Source organism: Oxyura jamaicensis, chromosome 1 (genome assembly GCF_011077185.1).
Source record: "Oxyura jamaicensis isolate SHBP4307 breed ruddy duck chromosome 1, BPBGC_Ojam_1.0, whole genome shotgun sequence".
Taxonomy (NCBI): Eukaryota; Metazoa; Chordata; class Aves; order Anseriformes; family Anatidae; genus Oxyura; species Oxyura jamaicensis.
In genome coordinates this window covers 81,855,904-81,875,238 of record NC_048893.1, presented here as the reverse complement: position 1 = coordinate 81,875,238, position 19,335 = coordinate 81,855,904, and the positions used below count along the sequence as shown (strand labels likewise).

Genomic DNA, 19,335 nt, shown 5'->3' with positions numbered 1-19,335 from the left:
ACAGACCAATAATTTAAATGAAATTAGATAGTCCAATATAGGATATGGAGGGTTTTTGCTTTCCTAGCATGAAAACATCTCTTCTGAGCAGAAAACCTTTTCCACTAGACTCCCTATGCTACCCCTATCTCTCTGTGAAGCAACTGTTTGTAAACAGGTAGCCATCATCCAGTAATGCAAACAGAGATATCAATAGAGTGAAAGATACACCTGTTGTTCTTAAAATAAATCTAGACAAGCTGGACCACTGAAAGAACACGCTCATTAGACATAAGACTCAAACCCACATGGGTCCATATTGTTGCTATTACTAGAACCACATCCAGACCCTTTCTGAATTTTATCATCATCTTAGAGACATATTTCCCAGTAAATTTCATGGTCTAAATTGGGAGCAAAGAACTGTGACTCACATACAACATCTTGTCGGTGGTAAGAGGACTTCCTTGGAACCACTGTTGGCAAAGACAAATGTCTCAAGTGTATAAACATTTTAGTTAGATCTTGATAAGCAGTTATTTGCTGGGGAGTTGGTGTTAATCTCTAAATGTAAGTGGACCTCTTCAGTGATTTGGAGATGCTGGGTCCATCTCTCTTCTGATAATGTGGTCCCAACCACTATTGTATGTACTTCCCATACAGTAAACACACAGGAATGAGAGAGGAAGAGATTTATGTACTAAGACTACAAATTGCTGCATATATTCAAGGAAGAAGGTCACTGAAGAAAAGGGAAGCTGAACAGAGAGCAACACAGAAAGCGAGGGTAGTAAGGATACATCTCCATCTTTCAACTCTTCTTTCTTCAACCAGGAAAGATACAATTTGATTAACTAATTCTTTTTACTCACCTCACTTTGATAATTAAGTAAATTAAAACTAAACATCATATTTATTTAAAAAGTCTGTATTATATAGGAATCCCCCATTTTTCCAACTCAGTCATAAGCCTACAGTCCCCCATGACAAATGCTATAGGCATATAATGGTTATGAGCTCACAGAGTACAGAGCTCAGTTTACATTACAGTACAGCAATTTCATACACAGCACCGTTAAATATACTGGCATAGGATAAGTAAGGCTTTTATTACATTTTAGCATGTACTAGAATCACAGAATATCCTGATTTGGAAGGGACCCACCAAGACCATCGAGTTAAATTTCTGGCTCCATACAGGACTACCTAAGAAACAAACCATATTTTGGAGTGTTGTCCAAACATTTCTTGAACTCTAGCAGGCTTGGTGATGTGACCACTTCCACGGGGAGCCTGCTCCAGTGCCCCTTCAGTGAAGAACCGTTTCCTAACATCCAGCCTGAACCTCCCCTGATGCAACTCCATGCCATTCCCTCAGGTCCTGTTACTGGTCACCAGAGATCAGTGCCTGCCCACGCGCCCCCCCCCCCCCCCCCCCCCGCCCTTTGTGAGGAAGCTGTAGGCCGCCATGAGCTCTCCTCTTCTTTAGGATGAAAAAAAAGAAAAAAAAAAAAAGTGACCTTAGCCACTCCTCTGATGTTTTGACCTCTAGACCCTCCATCATCTTTGTAGCTCAGGTTCAGATTCTGCTGTGAGTTTAGCATTACTGAAGTTACAGTCCACCAACTCAGGGTTCTGGGAGTCTCAGGGCCCATCATTGGTGTCAAAGACATGCAAAGAAGGCATTAAACATTTCTGCTTTGCCTATGTCCCTATTTGTGAGGTGACCAACCTTACCAAGTAATGGACCAGTGTCATCTCTGGTTCTCCTTTTGCTAATATGCTTAATATGCTCAGCTAAGCTGGCCTTGTGACCTATTTGCTTGACTTCTGACATTTTCGAGTTGCCTGATACTGCAGGCTTAAGAGATTGCTCTTAAAAAGTGACCACTACAGATACCTTCTAAAGCAGAATCCCATGTGTGGTGGTTTTACCGTGCTAGGCAGCTGAACACCACAACTGCTCTCTCACTCCCCCTCCTCAGATGAGGAGGGGAAGAAGTAAAGGAAAGAACAACTCAGGGGCTGAGATAAGGATAATTTAAAGAGAAAATAAAAATATTAAGGAAATATTAATTAAACAATTCAACTAAAGGGAGAAAAAGGGAAAGAGGAAGAGGGAGGGGGAAAGGGAATAACAAAACAAAACAAGTAGAGGCTATGTGGAAGTGCAGAGGAAAGAAATTACTCTCTACTTCCACAAATGAGCAATGCTTGACCATGTCCTTGAAGCACGCCTCAATGCACGTAGCCAGTGTTTGGGAGGAGAACAGACGTTTTCGCAACGAGAGCCCACCCCTCCCCCCTTCCTCCTTTTTCCACCTTTTGTTGCTGAGTGTGACATCATATTGTATGGAATATCCCTTTGGTTGGTTTAGGTCAGCTGCCCTGGTAATGTTTCTTTCTCACTTTTTTTGCCCACCTCCTAGGAGGGTTAGAGAGAGTCCTGATGCTGTGCCAGCACTGCTCAGCAGCAGACACAACACAGGTGTGATACCACTGCTGTTCTAGCTACAAGTGCAGAGCGCAGCACTGTATGGGCTGCTGCAGGGAAAGGTAACATCCCAGCCAGACCCAGTACACCATGGGACCTGACTAATAAGTTCCTTGAGCAGCCTGAAGTCTGCTCTTTCCATATCCAGGGTCAAAGTTTGCTGGAAGTTTTATCACCAAAGATTTGAAACTAAACTACTTCATTGCCACTGTGGCCAAGATGGCCACCAACCACCACTTCATCCAAGCCCCTCTCTGTTCACAGGCCATCAGCTCTTTGGTACCTGTTCTGAGAAGTTATCATCAATGTGCCACAGGAATTCGTATCAGTTGTGTGGTACTCTCAGTCAATGTCTGGAAGTTGAAGTTACCCATAAGGACAAAGGTAGCTGATCTAGAGTTCTCTCTTAGTTCTTTATAGAATAATTAAACAGTATTGTCAACCTGGCTGGTTGGTTTATAGTAGACTCCCACAATGACATCCACTTTATTTGCTTATCCCTTAATCCTTATCCAGAGGCTCTCAACTGTGTCACTGCCAACTGTAATATCCGTATAATTGAGTCCCTCTGTTACATACAGTGACACTCTCCATTCCTCCTGAAGGGCCTAAAGAGTGCATAGTAACATACCAATCACAGAACTCTTTCCACCAAGTCTGGGTTATGTTAATGATGTTATAGCTCTGGGACAGAGACAAAGCTTCTAGCTCCTCTCGCTTATTCTTTATGCTATGTGCATTAGCGTAGAAACATTTCAAATGTGCTCTAATGTACCTAGCATCTTGTGGAGACTGACAGAGCTCACCTAGCACATCATCCCTCAAACTTTGATGTGCTGTCCCATAGTTTATCACTGGCGAGCCTCATTTTATCCCTTATGCTCTTCAAGTCTAGTTTTAAGCTCTTCCAATCATCCCTGCTAACTCTTTAGCAAAAATCCTTTTCCCCCTTAGAGAAAAGTTTATCCTGTCAAGCACCAGCAGGTCTGGTGTTGTGTAGATCATCCTGTGGTCAAAAAATTCAGAATTTTGCCAGTGACACCAGCCTCATAGCCATGTATTGATAAGCTGCGTCGGCCTGTTTCTTCCAATACCATTCCCTGCAACTGGAAGGATAGAGGAAAACACTACCTGTGCTCCTGAACTTTTAACCAACTGCCTCAAGGACCTGCAGTCTCTTTTGATTGCTCTTGCTGTTTCTTTTGATCTCACTGCAGCTTCATCATTGCCTACATAAAAAAAAGAAAAAAAAAAAAGAAAAAAAAAGGATGATAATCTGAGAGCCGTATCACTCTAGGAAGTTTTCTGGTAACATCTTTAACCCAGGCCCCAAGGAGACAGTAGACTTCACTATGAGTTGGGTGTGGTTGGCGTATTATGACTGTTCTCCTCAGAAGGGAGTCACTAATGGTAATAACCAGTCTCTTATTTCTTAATGTAGGTGGTTGTGATGCAGGGGGTAGGTTGACTTGCCCTTGGCAATCCCTCTAACACAGATGGACCATCACAGACATCATTGTTTGAGCTTCCTTCAAGTTCCAGGGCCTCACACCTATTGCATAAGGGCACCCAAGAAAGTGAGGTAGGCAGGGAAGGAGTTTGCCTGCTGCCCTAAGCAGAAACCTGCTTCCTTATCTCTTAAGTTACCACCTTCTACCTACCTGGTGGCGAGAAGGTAGTGGATCCTTTGTATCTTATGTTATGACTGGCTGATGCATCTATCCCAGGATGGTGGAGTATAATTCCACCAATTTCCTTCTCAGACTGCCTGATGCTCCTCAACCTGCCCACCTCCTCAGAGAGCTCTGCCATTAGGCTGAGCTGTTTCTCTGCCTGGCCACACCTCCAACAGTTGTACTCCCTGCTGCCCTCAGACACTGACAGAAAACTTGGGCACACACACTGGAGCTTGAGACCTGGATGGCTGTGTTTCCTTGGGAGCTCTGTCTGGGTAGCTGCACCAGATCCAGTGAGTGCAGAGGCCACAGGGGATGCAGAGGACATAGCTTTCTGCTTGGAGGATACCACTGCTAAAACTCTTTGTGAGAGGATTCTGACCATTGATTTAATTAACTGTTTGGACTGGTAGTGTGACAATTCTCTTCCTGCATGCTCTTCCACACAAACTGCTGTGCAAACTGCCACCCCATGCCTTATTTGCCCCATGTTGGGGTTGCAGTGCTCCCTAGGGCTGCCTTCTGTATATTTTGGAGGTTGCTCCTAGCCCCACCGAAGCCTCATCAGTTGCTTTCACAAGAACAATTGACCCCTTCCAGAAGGAGAATAGCATCTCCTTTTGACAGATTGCCTTCACCACACACTCCCCAATATACAGCATGGCCCATGGATCCCGTCCTGTGGGTCTTGAGAGGCCTAGGATCGGTAGACGCTAACATCATTCTCCCATTACTGCATTTTTTTGAGGTTCAGTATTTAGATTTCATAACGATCTATTTAGTCTCATTTTAACCAAATATTTTACCACAGTTCTGGCTCTGACGTTAGCATATTTTTTAAAATAAATAATTTTGTAAATTATACAGGAACTTCTCTTTCTCTATTTTATCAGTCTAAGATCTCTTTCACACATTTTCCCTCCTTGAACCTTTTCTAAAGGAATCTTAGATTTGATGCTGAACCAAAAATCCCAGAGCTCTCTGCTAAACCAAAGAGTGGGTAGAAAAGAAACAGCTGAAGCACGTGTAGTTTGCTGCTGAAGAACCTCAGAACTGAACAGCAGGATTGCACAGGCAGCAGAAATGAAATTCACATTCACTCTGTGCATTCTTTGGAGTGACTATAAAAGAGGCCATCTAGCCCAATAGTCAGAGTGAGTTTTACAGTATAAATATCTGTATCCATAAGACAGACTAATTTACTTCACACAAACTAGATGTAAATAAAAAATTACACTAGGTTTGAAGACACAACAGGGAGATGCAGTAAGTTCTGTCTTCACTACCAAATCCCTGAGCATTTTTATTTTTAAGTCTATGCTTTCTGGTTATTCAAGAACACGGTCTACCACAGTATCAGAGCTGAACAACCATTAACAGGATGAGCTATCCATCTGTAACAAGACCACATCCACAGCTAAGGATGTTCTTGGGAAGATTACAACTCTTTCAGTGAGATTCAAATCATATTACCTATACTGTAGCTTTTTGCAGTAGTTGATATATATATATATATATAAAAAAAACACATGGGCAACCTTGTCTTCTTCTGCTTTTGTGGGATTTCTTCGTGAACTGTGATTGCCTGCACCCTCCTCCTCTGACCATCCTGATAAGCTCACTACTGGTCCCATTGGAAAGAACTGGCTTCACGCACATTTTTGATGTGAACATCTTAGATGTTCTATTTGGATTTTGCAATGGGAAAAAAGTGTCTGCTTCAAACTGAAATGATTAAGATGATACAAGTAACAAAATAGCTGTCCCAGGAGCAAATGTCCCCTCAACTACTCAGCAGTTTCTACTGAAACCCCACCAGTCTTCTTATTTCTTGATAGATGGGGGTAGCCAGTTCTTTAGCTTTCTCTGCTCCAGCCTCTAAAACCTTTATCAGATGGGATTTGTCCTCCTGGAGTTTCTTGATTTCATTCCTGATTGGTGCAAATTTTTGAATAACTGACTCTGCTACCACCATTTTGTAGTGAGCAGTGTCAAGACCAACAGATTGGTGTAGCACTTCTTCTATGCTAAGTCCCGATACTGCAGAATGAATGGACACCAGATTAGAGACACCAGGGCGACTGGCTGGGTCATAGGTCACCTCAGAGGTAAAGTCAGTCACAGCTTTGCGGAATTTCAGTACTATTTCATCAGGGCTGTCCACTATGTTAACAGTAGCTAACTTCTGTGGGTCTGACTTAGACATCTTCACCGTTGGATCTCTGAGGGATTTTATTTTCTTTGTTGTACCTTAAAAAAAAAAAAAAGAAGGAACAATTATGCACATGCACAGACAGTGGTTTCTTATGACAATTGCTAAGAACGCTGGTAGCTGTATGGTAAAGCTCTGTTTGCCCATGCTTAAAAAGGAGTTGTGAGCACAATTGTGTAACCTTCTATTTAGTCCTTATGGTCTCCCTGTCCCTTTAAGTCAATTTTCACCTCCCCTAACTAAATGAAAACTTAACTTCATTTTTGCCCTCCTCTCTAAGTGGAAACTTCTGTGGGGACACTGTCTAATATTTTCTGTGGCTACATGATGATCTTCCCCACAAACTCTCTCATTCCGTTACATTCCTGACACCAGGAATGAGATACCTTGAGAGCAGAAAATGGACATTACTGAAAGGTTCTGTAACTGTGGGGGAACGGGCTAAATCCCTTGGCAAAAAGAAGCCCAGTACAGGTAATCTGCTTTAGGAAACTCTATCACCAAGCATTTTGGTATTCTCCTAGATGTCAATAGAGACAGCTAGTTCTCATGAGTTCCCTAACCATAGACTAACCAGCTCCATTAAAGGGAAGTCACTGCTCAGACAAAGCTGTGGGAATTGTACAAAATACTAAGATATATGTGCACACATGAAATAGAATAACAGCATTAGGGGAATATTGCAAAGTATTTTAACAGAATAAACCTGAACTGTTTCAGTCTTTCACCAAGAAACATGATTCATGGTATATACAAAAGTACCTCTAATTTAGAAAGTATTCATAGCAATTTTTTTAAACATCTAATACAACCAGCTAAATTCATCATGTACTCTTCATTGACTGATTATGTACTCAATGTAAGGACAGGGTACAGTTCAGACTACCCCAGAAAGGGCTCTTTTCTGAATCACCTTTTGGAAGAGTCTGTCTCTTTCCTGTAAATTTGAAGGAGTCTGGGTAATTAAGCTTTCTACAGTTAGTGAGTCTGAGTAACTCCCTAACTGCTCCATTAATCTAGGTCATGTCATTGGTTTGTGTATACCTGTGCACTTACTAAGGTATGCTTCCCATGAGGAAAGTGAAAAGCTTTTTTTTTTTTTTTCTTAGAGTTTGAGCTTTTGTCTTACTGCTAAACAGTCTCCTCCTGTGCCACAGGCTACGATCACCTCCTCATTACAGTGCTTACTATTTAGTTGTTCATTAGAAACTACAGGGCTTGCAATAATCAGTATTCTTTAAACCCCACTCTAGGTCTAACACCATTTTTGTCACTGAGGCTGAAAACCGAGAAAGGTTTATTACTGCCTGTCTTTTTTAAGGTGAGAGCTCCTTGCCCTTTTGGGGGCGAAGGTCTCTGCTGTGCATTCCTCTACATTACTTACAACAAAGATGTAATGCTTCTTCCTTGCCCAATTTTTCACATTTCTTAACAAACATGCCATTTGCGCCATCTGATTCCCCCTCACCTCCCGGCCTATGACCTTGTAGCTCAAAATGGCTGAGAAGATTTTCCTTATAAGTCTCCCTTAGTCTAAGATCAAAAACCAGCAAGTCTAAGCTCTATAAAAGACCCTTACTGAAATATGCAAGTATAAATTAAATACATTTGAGCACTTTTTGAACACTGTAGCAATAAACCCAGGAGCTATTTAGCATGCAGTAAAGATTACCATTCAGAAACTACAGAATTCTGCTTGCTAGGGATCTTATCTTGTTCTGAACTAGCAACATGTAGGAGAGACCCTAAATACATACATTTCTCTACCAAGGCCTTCTAAAGACTTAGGTCCATTTTGGTAGTTCATTTTCACAGCCGCTAGCTAGTCTTTTGCTATCAGTTTTTCCCTTGTCAACCCTTTTAGCATCAGAGAATTCTCTTTTCCTAATACCTGAAACTGCTCCCACAATATTTAAATCCATCTTCAGCCTTGAAGTACAATTTAGGGGGTAAATAAATAAATAAATAAAACACCAAGACCAGCTCACTTAAAATGGCTTTGGGCACAGGAAAGAATTCTCCGTATTTCTTGTTGAAATGTTGTGCTATATCTTGGGCTAGTTCCAGGTGCAGGACTTGATCTTCTCCAACAGGAACATGTGTCGACCTTTTAATAAAAGACAGATACAGGAAATTCAGGAAACCTCTGTGGTTCTGCTGAAACGTTACTCAAGACTGTCACAGCTCCTGCCATGACTGAGGGCCAGACTGAGCCAAACACACAGTCACAGCTAGAGAGAGGTACTGTGTGGACAAGATCCCAAACAGACTGCATCCCAGTGTGAATCTGCTTTTTGTGCTAAACTGAAGCACAACTCCAAGGGTAAAAATAACCTTTCACAAAAACACGTATAGTAAAGAAACCAGTAAGGGCAAATAATTAAACTCAGCTCAAAGAAAGGTTTTTGTCGTATCTCTTGCTGTCTCTTTAGAGATCAAAGAGCATGTGTTAGAGTGTGTGAACAATGCAAGAAAGATCTGCAAGGCATAAAGTCCAACCTTGCCTTGTCAAGTCTCAGGAAGACATAACTGTTGTTGAGAAGTTAGTACTATGAATTTACCAAGGGAAGGAAAGAAGAGAGTGGTTCTTCCTCATGGGTCATGATTTTATAAATATCACGTGGGCCAACAGTTCTACTACCACAAGTGTTATCTTTCCTAGATTAGGGCTGTTAGGATCAAAGGATCATTTGATCTTCTGTACTGAGCTCCATAGCTTGAATGAAATTCTGAAGGAAAATATAATCTGCGTCTGAGGACATGAGGAGGTGAAGAATCCATTACTTCCCCTGGTGATTCTTTCCCACAGTTAATCATACTCGCTAAAAATATATATGATTCTTTTAGATGAGGCTGACTTGAAATTTTGCCAACTTTTGATTACTCTTCCCTCCTCCAAGCAGATTTTTTTCTAACGCTTGCAGGGTATTCATCTCTGAATCCTGGATATGTTCCAGTGTAAGAAAGTTCACTACGCATCTTTCAAGTTCCCAGAAAAATTCAGTTCAACATGGTACTTCTTCCTTCCGATTCTGAATTACTGGGCTGACATCCAGGAATCAATTTGTCCACCTTTATCCCCCACTAAATAGTCAGCAATGCAACCTAAAAACAGCTACAGTAGCCAATAGGAAATCACAGTGGCCTACAACTAAAAGCAAGAAAATCAGTTACCATAATCAATATACTTAAAGCAGGTCAAAAGAAATGTTTCCATATGCCAAAATGGTTCCATATTCACAAAGTTTGCCACTAAACAGAAAACATATTGTTTTTATAAATGTCTCTGCATGATTCTTTGCCTTTTCCCTTGCTGCTTTTTTAATATTTCTGTCCTGTTGCTATTTTTATTCCTTTCTGTCATATATTTACCTTCTATCCATTTTCCTTTTTCTTTGATCCTTGGTTCATCTGAATTAGTACTGTTTATCCCCTTCTCCTGTTCTTAATTCTTCTTCATGACTGCTGTTCCCTTCCTGTGTTTCCATTTCTCCCCTATTCTTGTTCCCTATATTATGCTTTTACATTAAAACATTTCTTATTAAAGATACTATGTGAAACTTCTTCAAAGAGATATTGTTTCTCTTTCACTTCCCTGTTTTGCACTCTGTCTGGACAACCTGCTGTTAATACACATGGTAGCAAACAAAACACAGACTTCACTAAAGAATGATGAATCACAAGATCTTATTAGAGATGGAAGAGACATACATGGCTGAAATCAATCAATCAAAGCAAGGTAATTTCTGATAACGTTGCATAAAATGTGTACATTTCACTCTACAGTACTGCTTGACAATCAAATGTGTCTCAATATTTAAAATATTATTTTAATGTTCAAATTCTAATTCTTCCTTTTGCTTCCTTCCCATTATTTTAAATTAAATTTCAAATTAATTAGAAATATCATCTACTGGTCTTCCTACATTGCTGTCTTCCCCTACTAGTGATTAATTAGGATTAAATTTCTCTAGATACATTTTTCTGGGTTAACAACTTTCAAATCTGAGTTATTTTATCTTTATAGTTCTGCATATAACTTCAGTATTCCAGCAAATATTCACAACTTCACTTCAGAAAATTTCAAAGTACATACACTTGAAACATAAAAATAATTAATGCACAGCGCAATACCTCTGACATTTACTTATGAAGAGAGTTTAAGACATATGAAATATAACCACTTATGACAGTGTACAGCAAGCTCAAAACAGCTAGGCTCTATAGAACCACCACTGCATGAAATAAAGCATAACTACTTTAAAAAGCTATGTACAAATGTGTGTGAATATGTAATATCTATAATTATAGTCAGTGTGCTATAATTCCCTGAGAATTGTTCTGAGGTGACTGGCTTTTTTGTTGTTGTTGTTGTTGTTGTTGTTTACAGCTGTGTCTTTTGCTTTCAACCCAGGCTAGATTTCAGCTGGCCACTGTGGAGGAAAAAATCTGTCATTCATTTCCATCTTCTGATCTAATCACACCCAGCTCCCTGCTTAATAAGTTAGCATGTTGACCTGATGAACATTCATTCATTCTAAAGCAGATGAACAGACATTGCCCATGGGCTCACGTTCTGACTCTTACTTGTACAGCAAAATATCTGCTGCTTGAAGCACAGGGTAAGTCAACAAACCAACAGTTCCACCATTACTCTGGCTGGCACGCTTCATCTGTTTGGACAAGAAAAACAAAAAGAAAACGCCTTTTTAGCTAACAATATCAAAGTCCATGATTTTAATTAATTAGAGCTCCAACTAATTTGTGTGTTTCAGCCACAGTGCTCATTCATTGTGTAATTCTATAGAAAAGTGTGTCATGTAGAATCTACCCTCGTGAATACACACATCCCATTTTATGTTCTAGATGAATTTTCCTACACTGTTCTAATACTGTAGAAGGAAGAGAATACAGGCTTATGCTTGCTTTCTAACCCACTAACCAAAACGATTACAAACAAAAAACAGTCAGGTTGGTTATTACACTTATTATGATAATCCCTACTTTTTGAATAGCATTTTCAACTGTAAATTTTTGAAACACTTTATAGTGGAGATATAAAAAGGTATTAACCACCTGCATTTCAATGACCTGAGATCAAGACGCAGTGATTGCGGTCGGCAGGAGAGACAGTGACAACCAGGAAGAGAACCCAGAACTGCAGATGCGGGGTCCATTAGTTCACATTGCTCCACACAATCTGCCCTCTGTCCTGAAGTCTTTTACCATTCTAGGATATTGATCATTGAAACCAAGATATTCCAGCTAAAGATATTCAGTCTGTTCTAGCAACAGCATATTTGCTTTTTGATTTTAACAATAGTTAATTACACTAAAACCCTACAACCTGAGTGATTTCATTAAGATTAAAATATCTTTCATTTTTTTCTCACCCGATCACACAGATTCTCTCTTCATCCCCAAGTGCCTAGGTTCAGGAAAGCTACTCTGCAAAACCTAGCACCTGTAACACCCATCTGTAGGTTTGGAAAGTCAATCCAGTTAAAGTAGGACTTAAGAGTTTAACTTTAGAACCTCAGGTTTAAAAAGGTTGGCTTTAATCTATGCCACGCATTAACGCTGGTTGCTGTATTTAAGTTTTATTGTTTTTATTTAATTAAGAAGAAAAACAGGAAAAAAAGAAAACATCTGGAGGTATTTAGGACTGCTCTGAACTCTGCAAGCCAAACTACTCTTAGGATTTTTTCCCCCTTTTTTGATACTTCTCTCTCTCCTGCCGTTTGGTTTTTCTGCCTACTAAATGCCAAATAAAATCCAAGGAAATTAAATGCAAGAATGCAGCTGATACAGTAATGCTGATACAGTACCAAGATTAAGATGAGCATGAAACTTATAAAGGCAAACATTTGAGGTGCATTAACTTTATCATTTGGCACACTTTTAATATTTATAATTTCTATACTCCTCTCCCAACAAATGTTTCTTTTGCAACCTCTTCCATAAAATCTACAGAACAGCCACCTCCCTTTATGGAACTCTTTAATAAGCAAGGCTTCCACTACAAAATCTTGTACTTTTCTGCATTATTAAACAAGCATTGAAACAAGTCCTTATTATTATTTTTTTTTTATCAGTTTAATAAAACTAATTAAACAACTCTTCCATCTGGTACAGCTTCTGCTAGTCTCTGCCAAAAATATTATCCTGTGGTTTCTAACAGGACACATTCACTGATAGCAACAGACATGAAAATACACATTTTCCTCTTTCCACCATATAACTAGAGAACTGTTTAACCCAAAAGCAAGGATAGCCAAGATACAGTTGGTACTTCACAGATAACGAGTATTTCAAGGACAAAAATTCTACTGAATTCCCACACATTTCCTTTCAACTTATTAAACAGTTCATAAATACCTTCCATTGGGGCAAGCGCAATAAACGTGGCACATTGGTTATGCACCCAAGAATCCATGCAAGTTCTGCATGTTCAGGAACCTGGAAGTAAAAAGTCAGAATGTATGTTATTCTCCTGCATTTATACATACGTTTCCTTGGAATCAAAATAGATGAATAATATCAGAGATTAGAAAATCATTTATTTTTGTTTTTAATAGTGCATTAATTTGCTCCTCAGTTCAGCAGTCCTATCAAAACTAATACTTATCTGGAGGTGGAAGAGATGGATCAGGCCTCCCTTTTCTGCAAGGGTGGTTTTAAAAGATGAGAGATAATGAAGACCCTGTGTAATCTCATACAACAAAGCCTTCATTTAACCTTCTGGGGAAAAGGTCACAGCAGTGCCATTTTAATAGTTTCAGAAACACATTAGACAGAGTGATATTCCCCTTTTCCTGCTAAGAGGAAGACTTTCTACAGACCAGGACAAGAAATACGCTATGCAGCGACCTATGCTGGATGAATCCACATTTAGATTTTTGACATACATCCCTCAGCTTTTGCATCTTCAATATTAATTTCAGGATTAGTAAAAAACAGGCAAGCTTTGCTGATGCATGCTCTATTCTTTAATATCTTTCTAGCCATTTTGATCCGTTGCTAGTTAGCTATAAGATAAAAAAAAAAAAAAAAAAAAAAAAGGTGACCTGTATTCTGCTCCTTTGCTTACAAAATTTATTTGTTCCTTTCAATATTGGCAGGTTTGGATGTTTAAAAGCATGCTAACCCTCTTAAAGGTGTTCAAAGCGTTATGCTCACAATATGATATAACCTCCCAGATGGAAGGCAGTAAGAAGTGTTTGTTAACAAGTAAGAACTTGCATTGTTAATGGCAATTCCTTTGTTGTCACGTTTTATATTAAGTCATTTCCTAGCTAACAGTCATTAGACTGTTTTGGTTGCCAATGTTGCATAAAGGTATCTGATCTCAAGGCAAAATCCCAGTGAGAGATGAAATATTTCTGGTTGATTTTCTTTCTCTCTTTTAATTTCCTCATGCTTGTATGACTTGCTATTTTCTGTGCACAAGACAAAGTGCATCAAGATGCACCAAATGTATCTTCTGCAAGACACAAAGAGTAAACTGAGCTGCATAGAAAATACTAAGCCCAGACTCCTATTTCATCTAGGAGGAATCACCATCTGGTTCAAAGTGGTTTCTCATTCCTTTCTTCTAGTCACGGACAGAGAGAAGATGGTGCTCTGTTGCACTTGTGTTGACAAGGACTCCCTTTAAAACTATGCAGTCATTGATCTGACTCTGTCAGACGTTGCTTCCACAGCCAAGACTGCATGTGTGTTTCATTGCATCAGTGGCTTTGACATTACATCAGTTACCAAAACACCAAGTGATCTAAACAGCATTTGTTGAGTTGATTCCACAGTTCTGGGTTCCTGCAAGCTATATTCGCTTCTAAACTTCAAAAGCGACCCAGTCCTTTCCTAAGCAAGGCTAGGAGAGTTCTGAATACTGTGAAGAAAAAGACTGGTGAAAAGGGGAGAAAATATAAAAGAATGCACAGAACGGTAGAGATTTCAGCTGGAAAACCAAAATGGAACTGGAGCCTAATGGGTTAACATTCATCACCCAAATTGCACTAACTGACTGTATGTTGGTCTGTGAATCAAGAGGTACTAGGCCTAAACCACAAACCATTTGTCAGACTAAATCACAGTTTAAGCTACTGTGTTTTACTTGGCAAGAGGAGCAGGTAATTGGTGCATTGGTCGGTCACTGTGCACCAGATGAAATGTGATTACTCAAGCTGCAGTACTCTACCACTTTGATTTGTACAACTACAAAGTTGTATACAGATACAAAGAAATTGGAAGATGTGATGTGTGTATGATACCAGTAAAACAATGGCCCAGTCACCTCTTCCTTTTTGGCACTGAGCAATAGCAACATATTGTCTCTTGGACAAGCTCTGTTAGCCCCCTGCCTCCGCTCTCTCCCCACCACCACTCTGTTTAAAAATCTAAGAGAAGGTCTGCATTAAGCAATGAAAACATAGGAACATAAGAAATATCATACTGGATCACAGCAGAGGTACCCATAACCAAGCACTTGTTTCCAAAAGTGGCAAAAAAGAGATGCAATTTAGAGAGCACATGAGCCCATCGCTTCCTGCAGTACCTCTTTCCCCTCATACTTCACCAGCATTCACAATAGTTGTACTAGGGAAAATCAGAAGCTATCATCTCTGGCCTAGTCTCATTAGTATCCATGTTCCCCATGAATGTGTCTAATCCCTTCTTGAACCTGCTGTTACCACCTGTTCCACAACCTCACACATCAACAAGTTCTAGAGGTTCAAACCTGGTGTGTACTTTCATTTATCCACTAAATTCTCATTACTAGTTGTAAATGCCACCTTCTTTAAAGACTTCTTTACTGAGTTGTGACTTAAGTTCAATACTGTGTAAGGGTTTACACTACTTTTAGACAGATGCTTTACTTTGCATTTCAAGCTCTTCTACCACCAATGTGCCTACCTAATCTTGTTTTATGAATCCTTTGGGTGTTCTTTTCCCCTGCCATAGCATTTAATAACCCAAAAAGAGCTCAGCATTGTCCACAAACTTGGGCAATCCCTTTTCTTTGGGAAAGGGATTTCCTGGACCACTGTGGTGTTTTTGAGTGGTGCTACATATTTTATATTTTTAAAAATATACATATATATGTTTGTTTTTAAAATACTACCTCCAAGATGGTTGTAGCTTTTTTTTTTTTTAAATGTATTTTTGACAATAGGACTTCACTTTCAGCTAGCTCTCTTTCTTGAAATTGAGCATTCATGTACTTTATTTCATCTGATCTCTCCAACTACAATGCTAAGCACACCTGTAATTAGGTGGCTAGTACTGATAGGACTCCACTAAAACATCCTGATCTAGATAGGTCCTCTGCATCAAACAAAAACAAACCGAGAATGGCATCATTTCTCAAAGATTTTAAAACTAGGAAGCATCATTTATTGCTTCCAAAAATGTTATCAGTATGCCTTTGATAAAGCCTTTACATGGATAGTTGAAATGTAGTAGTACTGCTCCCTGTCCTAAATGTGCAGCTTCTCTAATCAATAATTGGAGGACTAATTGTCTAGTAAATCCTCTATTTATTGTTTCCCTGACAGTGACAACTATTTTGCATTTTGTAGCTTTCACAAACAACAGATCCCTACAGTGAGTGCTGCTTTTTAGACAGCCCCAATCTCACCCTGCTTCTCTCAGTAAATACATTGTTTCTACCCATTTTCTGTTCTTCGCTCTTGCCCATTTTAATGCAGCTTTCCTTCCTAATCCTTTACAAGTCTGTAAAACCCATCAACATTTCTCAAAGGGTCAAGATGGTCATCTCTCTGCTATTAACAGCAACACATTTCCTCCTTCAATTTCCATTGCATTATGTATCCCCCACGACTGGCTTGCCAATCACTACTTAAAGAGTTATTTCCAGAACAAACTACTGGCATTCCTTTGTCATGGCTCAAAACACTCCATTCTGCAGACAAGTTTTATTATTATTAGTATTATTTATTATTTTAAAACCACACTTTTAACAAAGGTTACCGCTTACAGGTGATAATGCACAGTTAGCTAGAAAGTACAGACATCTCAGTTTCTTCGTTTGGCTAAATACCTTGCTCCTTCCTCTTTACAAATAACTTCTAAATTGTTCACTTGTGCAGCCATTCAACATTACTAAACTCAGATCACAATTTACACTTGGAACATCTCTGGAGTGTTACATGCTGAAGTACAACCTCAGGGCTTCTCCCTGCAGATGTACTACTTAGCTCTTGACCCCAGCCATTCCCTACCAAGTTATTACTGCTATCCCCTGGCCACAGCCAGAGTTGATGACATGGAAAACCAATAGCTACTTTGAGTCCAAGTAACTCTAGATGGTTTTTCATGCTGAGACATACAGCTGAGGAGAACAGCAAGCTATGAGATTCAGGAACAGAGGGAAAGGCATGGATCCTGCAAGCAGGTATGAAAGTAGGCAGCTTGGTAACAATGGTACTGAACTTTCTGATGCTTATTACACAAAGTTTTGTGTCAGCAGCTGAGGAGGCTTCCTGCAAACAGATATTCACTGTTTCATTTTGAAGACAGATTTCCTCAAGTTGCAACCCATGCCTTTCTTTATAAGGGACTTCAGACTTGCTGCATGTGGATGCAGCTTCCCATCAGCAATGTAACCTCATTAAGATCTACATTTTAAATGGGCACAAAGTTTCAAAGATTTGTTTTTGACAGTGCAAAGGACAAATACACAAGTCTGGAGAGATACTTTGTATACTTGTGTACTAAAAAAGTGGGTACTGAAGACAGAACATGTCCTAAACTACAAAAGAGAGAAAACATTTTGAGGATTTTCATCTCATCTCGACATACCAGTTAGCACTTCTAAGAAATTCAAGAGGCCTTTTATAACAGTTCTCCCCACATTTGTTTTTCTACAACAATAAATAAGATTTTATTAATGCCTAAGACTATGTTCAATATGCTTGGTAATGCATGTTTATATTATACAGTTAGAGAGAATAATGGAGCCATGAACAAGACAAATTAGACTGCTCTTGAAGCAAATGCACATAGCATCTGAAGCACCCAGTGAGAAACTTTTATGATAGAAAATTTAACATGACATCCCAAATTCCCATTCAAACTAATAATTCTAGCTTGGGTGAAGTAAGTTCATGGTTACAAAGGCAGCGTCTCACTTAAAGAACATAAGTCAAGCAATATAGCAAATTGTGGGGGAGGAATGGTTAGCTATTGTTGGTAAATCCAGCAGTATTTACAGCTTTAATTACCACCTTTGAGCAATTTAATAACTTACCCTCATTTATATTTGGTTAAAATTTACAGAAATAAGATCTGACTCTTTTTTGCTAAAAAAACTGATCAAGAATAACCCTGCCAGAGTCCATCAATTATAACACCGGATAAAGCAGAGTCATTTGATCCAGACAACCTCCATTTATTCAATACCAAATGAACTTCTTTTCAGAAAGATTTTTCCAGTTGAACCCACAATACTGTCTGGGTAATCAGTTTGGTGTGTCCAGAAGATTGGTGGGGAGGAAGGTACAAACAGCTACATCATAGTATGAAATAAACCAGGTAAATTACAGAAGAGGGAAAAAAAATCCTACTGAACCATAACTTTTCTTCCCGCTGAGCGCTAGTTATGTCTAGTTCAGTCCTATGGGGGAGAAAACACAGGGATGAGAGAAGCAGAATAATTTGCTAAATTAGTTACATACTTCCTTTTATGACAGGAAGTTTTCAATGGACTATGGCAAACTAATGGACTTTAATGAATTTATACGCTGTGATGCAATGTAAGCTTTTAAGGCCCTCTGAAAATTGGACAAGAAGTAGCTTGAATCTATTCAAACTCTGCCCACAAAACAAAGCAGCTGGATATTTCTGGAATATAATAGCAGTGCAACAGTTAGTGCACACATTTAAATTGTTGTATTTTGGCTTTTGAGTTAAGGCTAAGACAAATTGGCAAATTCCCACCTCCAAGAGTTACTGCTTCAATTTGCTTGCACATTGCAAGAATACTGCAGCTGAATATACTTAAAAAATAAATCATCCCATCCAGAAGGTTGAAAACTGCAGTTTTCCACCCAGAAATTGAAAGTTAAGTTGTCCAGAAACTCACAGGACTTCTCAGAGAAGTGTTAGTGCAACGTTTCAACCTTTGCCTGCTGAATCAGCTCTGATGGAATTCTAGTTTCTATTGTGAAATTTTGCATGTGTCGATGAGTATAGGTAGGTGAACAGGAAGAACAGCCTGAGACCACATAAAAGCAACAGCAGTTTCTAAAATCATTTTGACTGTGAAGCAGATGAGATACAAGATGGTTATGGGTAAGAACTGAAATGTGCATTGTATTCACCAAGAATCAGAGAAAATGGGTTTTACCCTGTAAGCTTACCATGTGTGCAGATTCCTTACTGCCTTTTTTTCTTCCCTGTAGTGCTTTTTGGCTTTAGTAAAAAATTTTCTCTTTTCTGAAAGATGACTGTTACAGCTTTTTATCAGTTATGGTACAATTTAAGGAATACATTTATTCTTTTTTATAGTATTCTTAGGATACGTTGTATAAGTCATTATTCTGTTAACTTCCATTTTATGCCTGATAAGCAAAGGCAGCCACTGAAAGTGTATCCTGATATTGTTTTCTCTATGAGCAAAGATAGTTTCATACCATCTTGCAGCTGCATTCCAAATGAAAATAATTCTGAAATATGCACTTATTTTTGTTTTTACAGATATTGTCACTTTTCTATGCCTTGTCTTCTTACCTAAGAAGATGTAATTAAAAGAACTGTAATGAAAGACCTTCACTCTGTAGGAGGCCATTCGAGCATCCAACATATTCCACAACCGTCTCCTCCTACGTAATTTAACTAGGTGTGCTTGTTTGTAACCCTTCACAGACACTGGTTCCAAACACTACCCTAAATCTTCATCATCATCTTCTAAATATTTTCAAGTTATCATCACCTATTCTTTCCAGCCACTA

General features: G+C 39.2%; 2 protein-coding genes across 6 annotated transcripts in view; both read right to left on the bottom strand.

Moving 5' to 3' along the window:
- Positions 1-19,335, bottom strand: part of WARS2 (tryptophanyl tRNA synthetase 2, mitochondrial) — a 47,685-nt gene that overhangs the window by 1,855 nt on the left and 26,495 nt on the right. For 4 of the 5 annotated variants that reach the window (XM_035314489.1, XM_035314467.1, XM_035314481.1 and 1 more), the window contains 4 exons: positions 12,740-12,820; positions 10,949-11,034; positions 8,350-8,468; positions 5,391-6,399 (listed from right to left, as the gene is read on the bottom strand). In XM_035314489.1, the coding sequence (XP_035170380.1) occupies positions 5,951-6,399; positions 8,350-8,468; positions 10,949-11,034; positions 12,740-12,820 (735 nt within the window). In that variant the 3' untranslated portion in view covers positions 5,391-5,950. Of the gene's footprint in view, positions 1-5,390; positions 6,400-8,349; positions 8,469-10,948; positions 11,035-12,739; positions 12,821-19,335 lie in introns of those variants that run through there. The other variant, XM_035314474.1, reaches the window with a different exon arrangement.
- LOC118159969 lies at positions 2,569-5,177 on the bottom strand. Its single transcript, XM_035314505.1, has 2 exons — positions 4,135-5,177; positions 2,569-3,702 (listed from the first exon to the last, which is right to left on the bottom strand). Exons 1-2 carry the CDS (start codon positions 4,637-4,639, stop codon positions 3,521-3,523), a joined length of 687 nt encoding a protein of 228 aa, XP_035170396.1. The 5' UTR covers positions 4,640-5,177; the 3' UTR covers positions 2,569-3,520.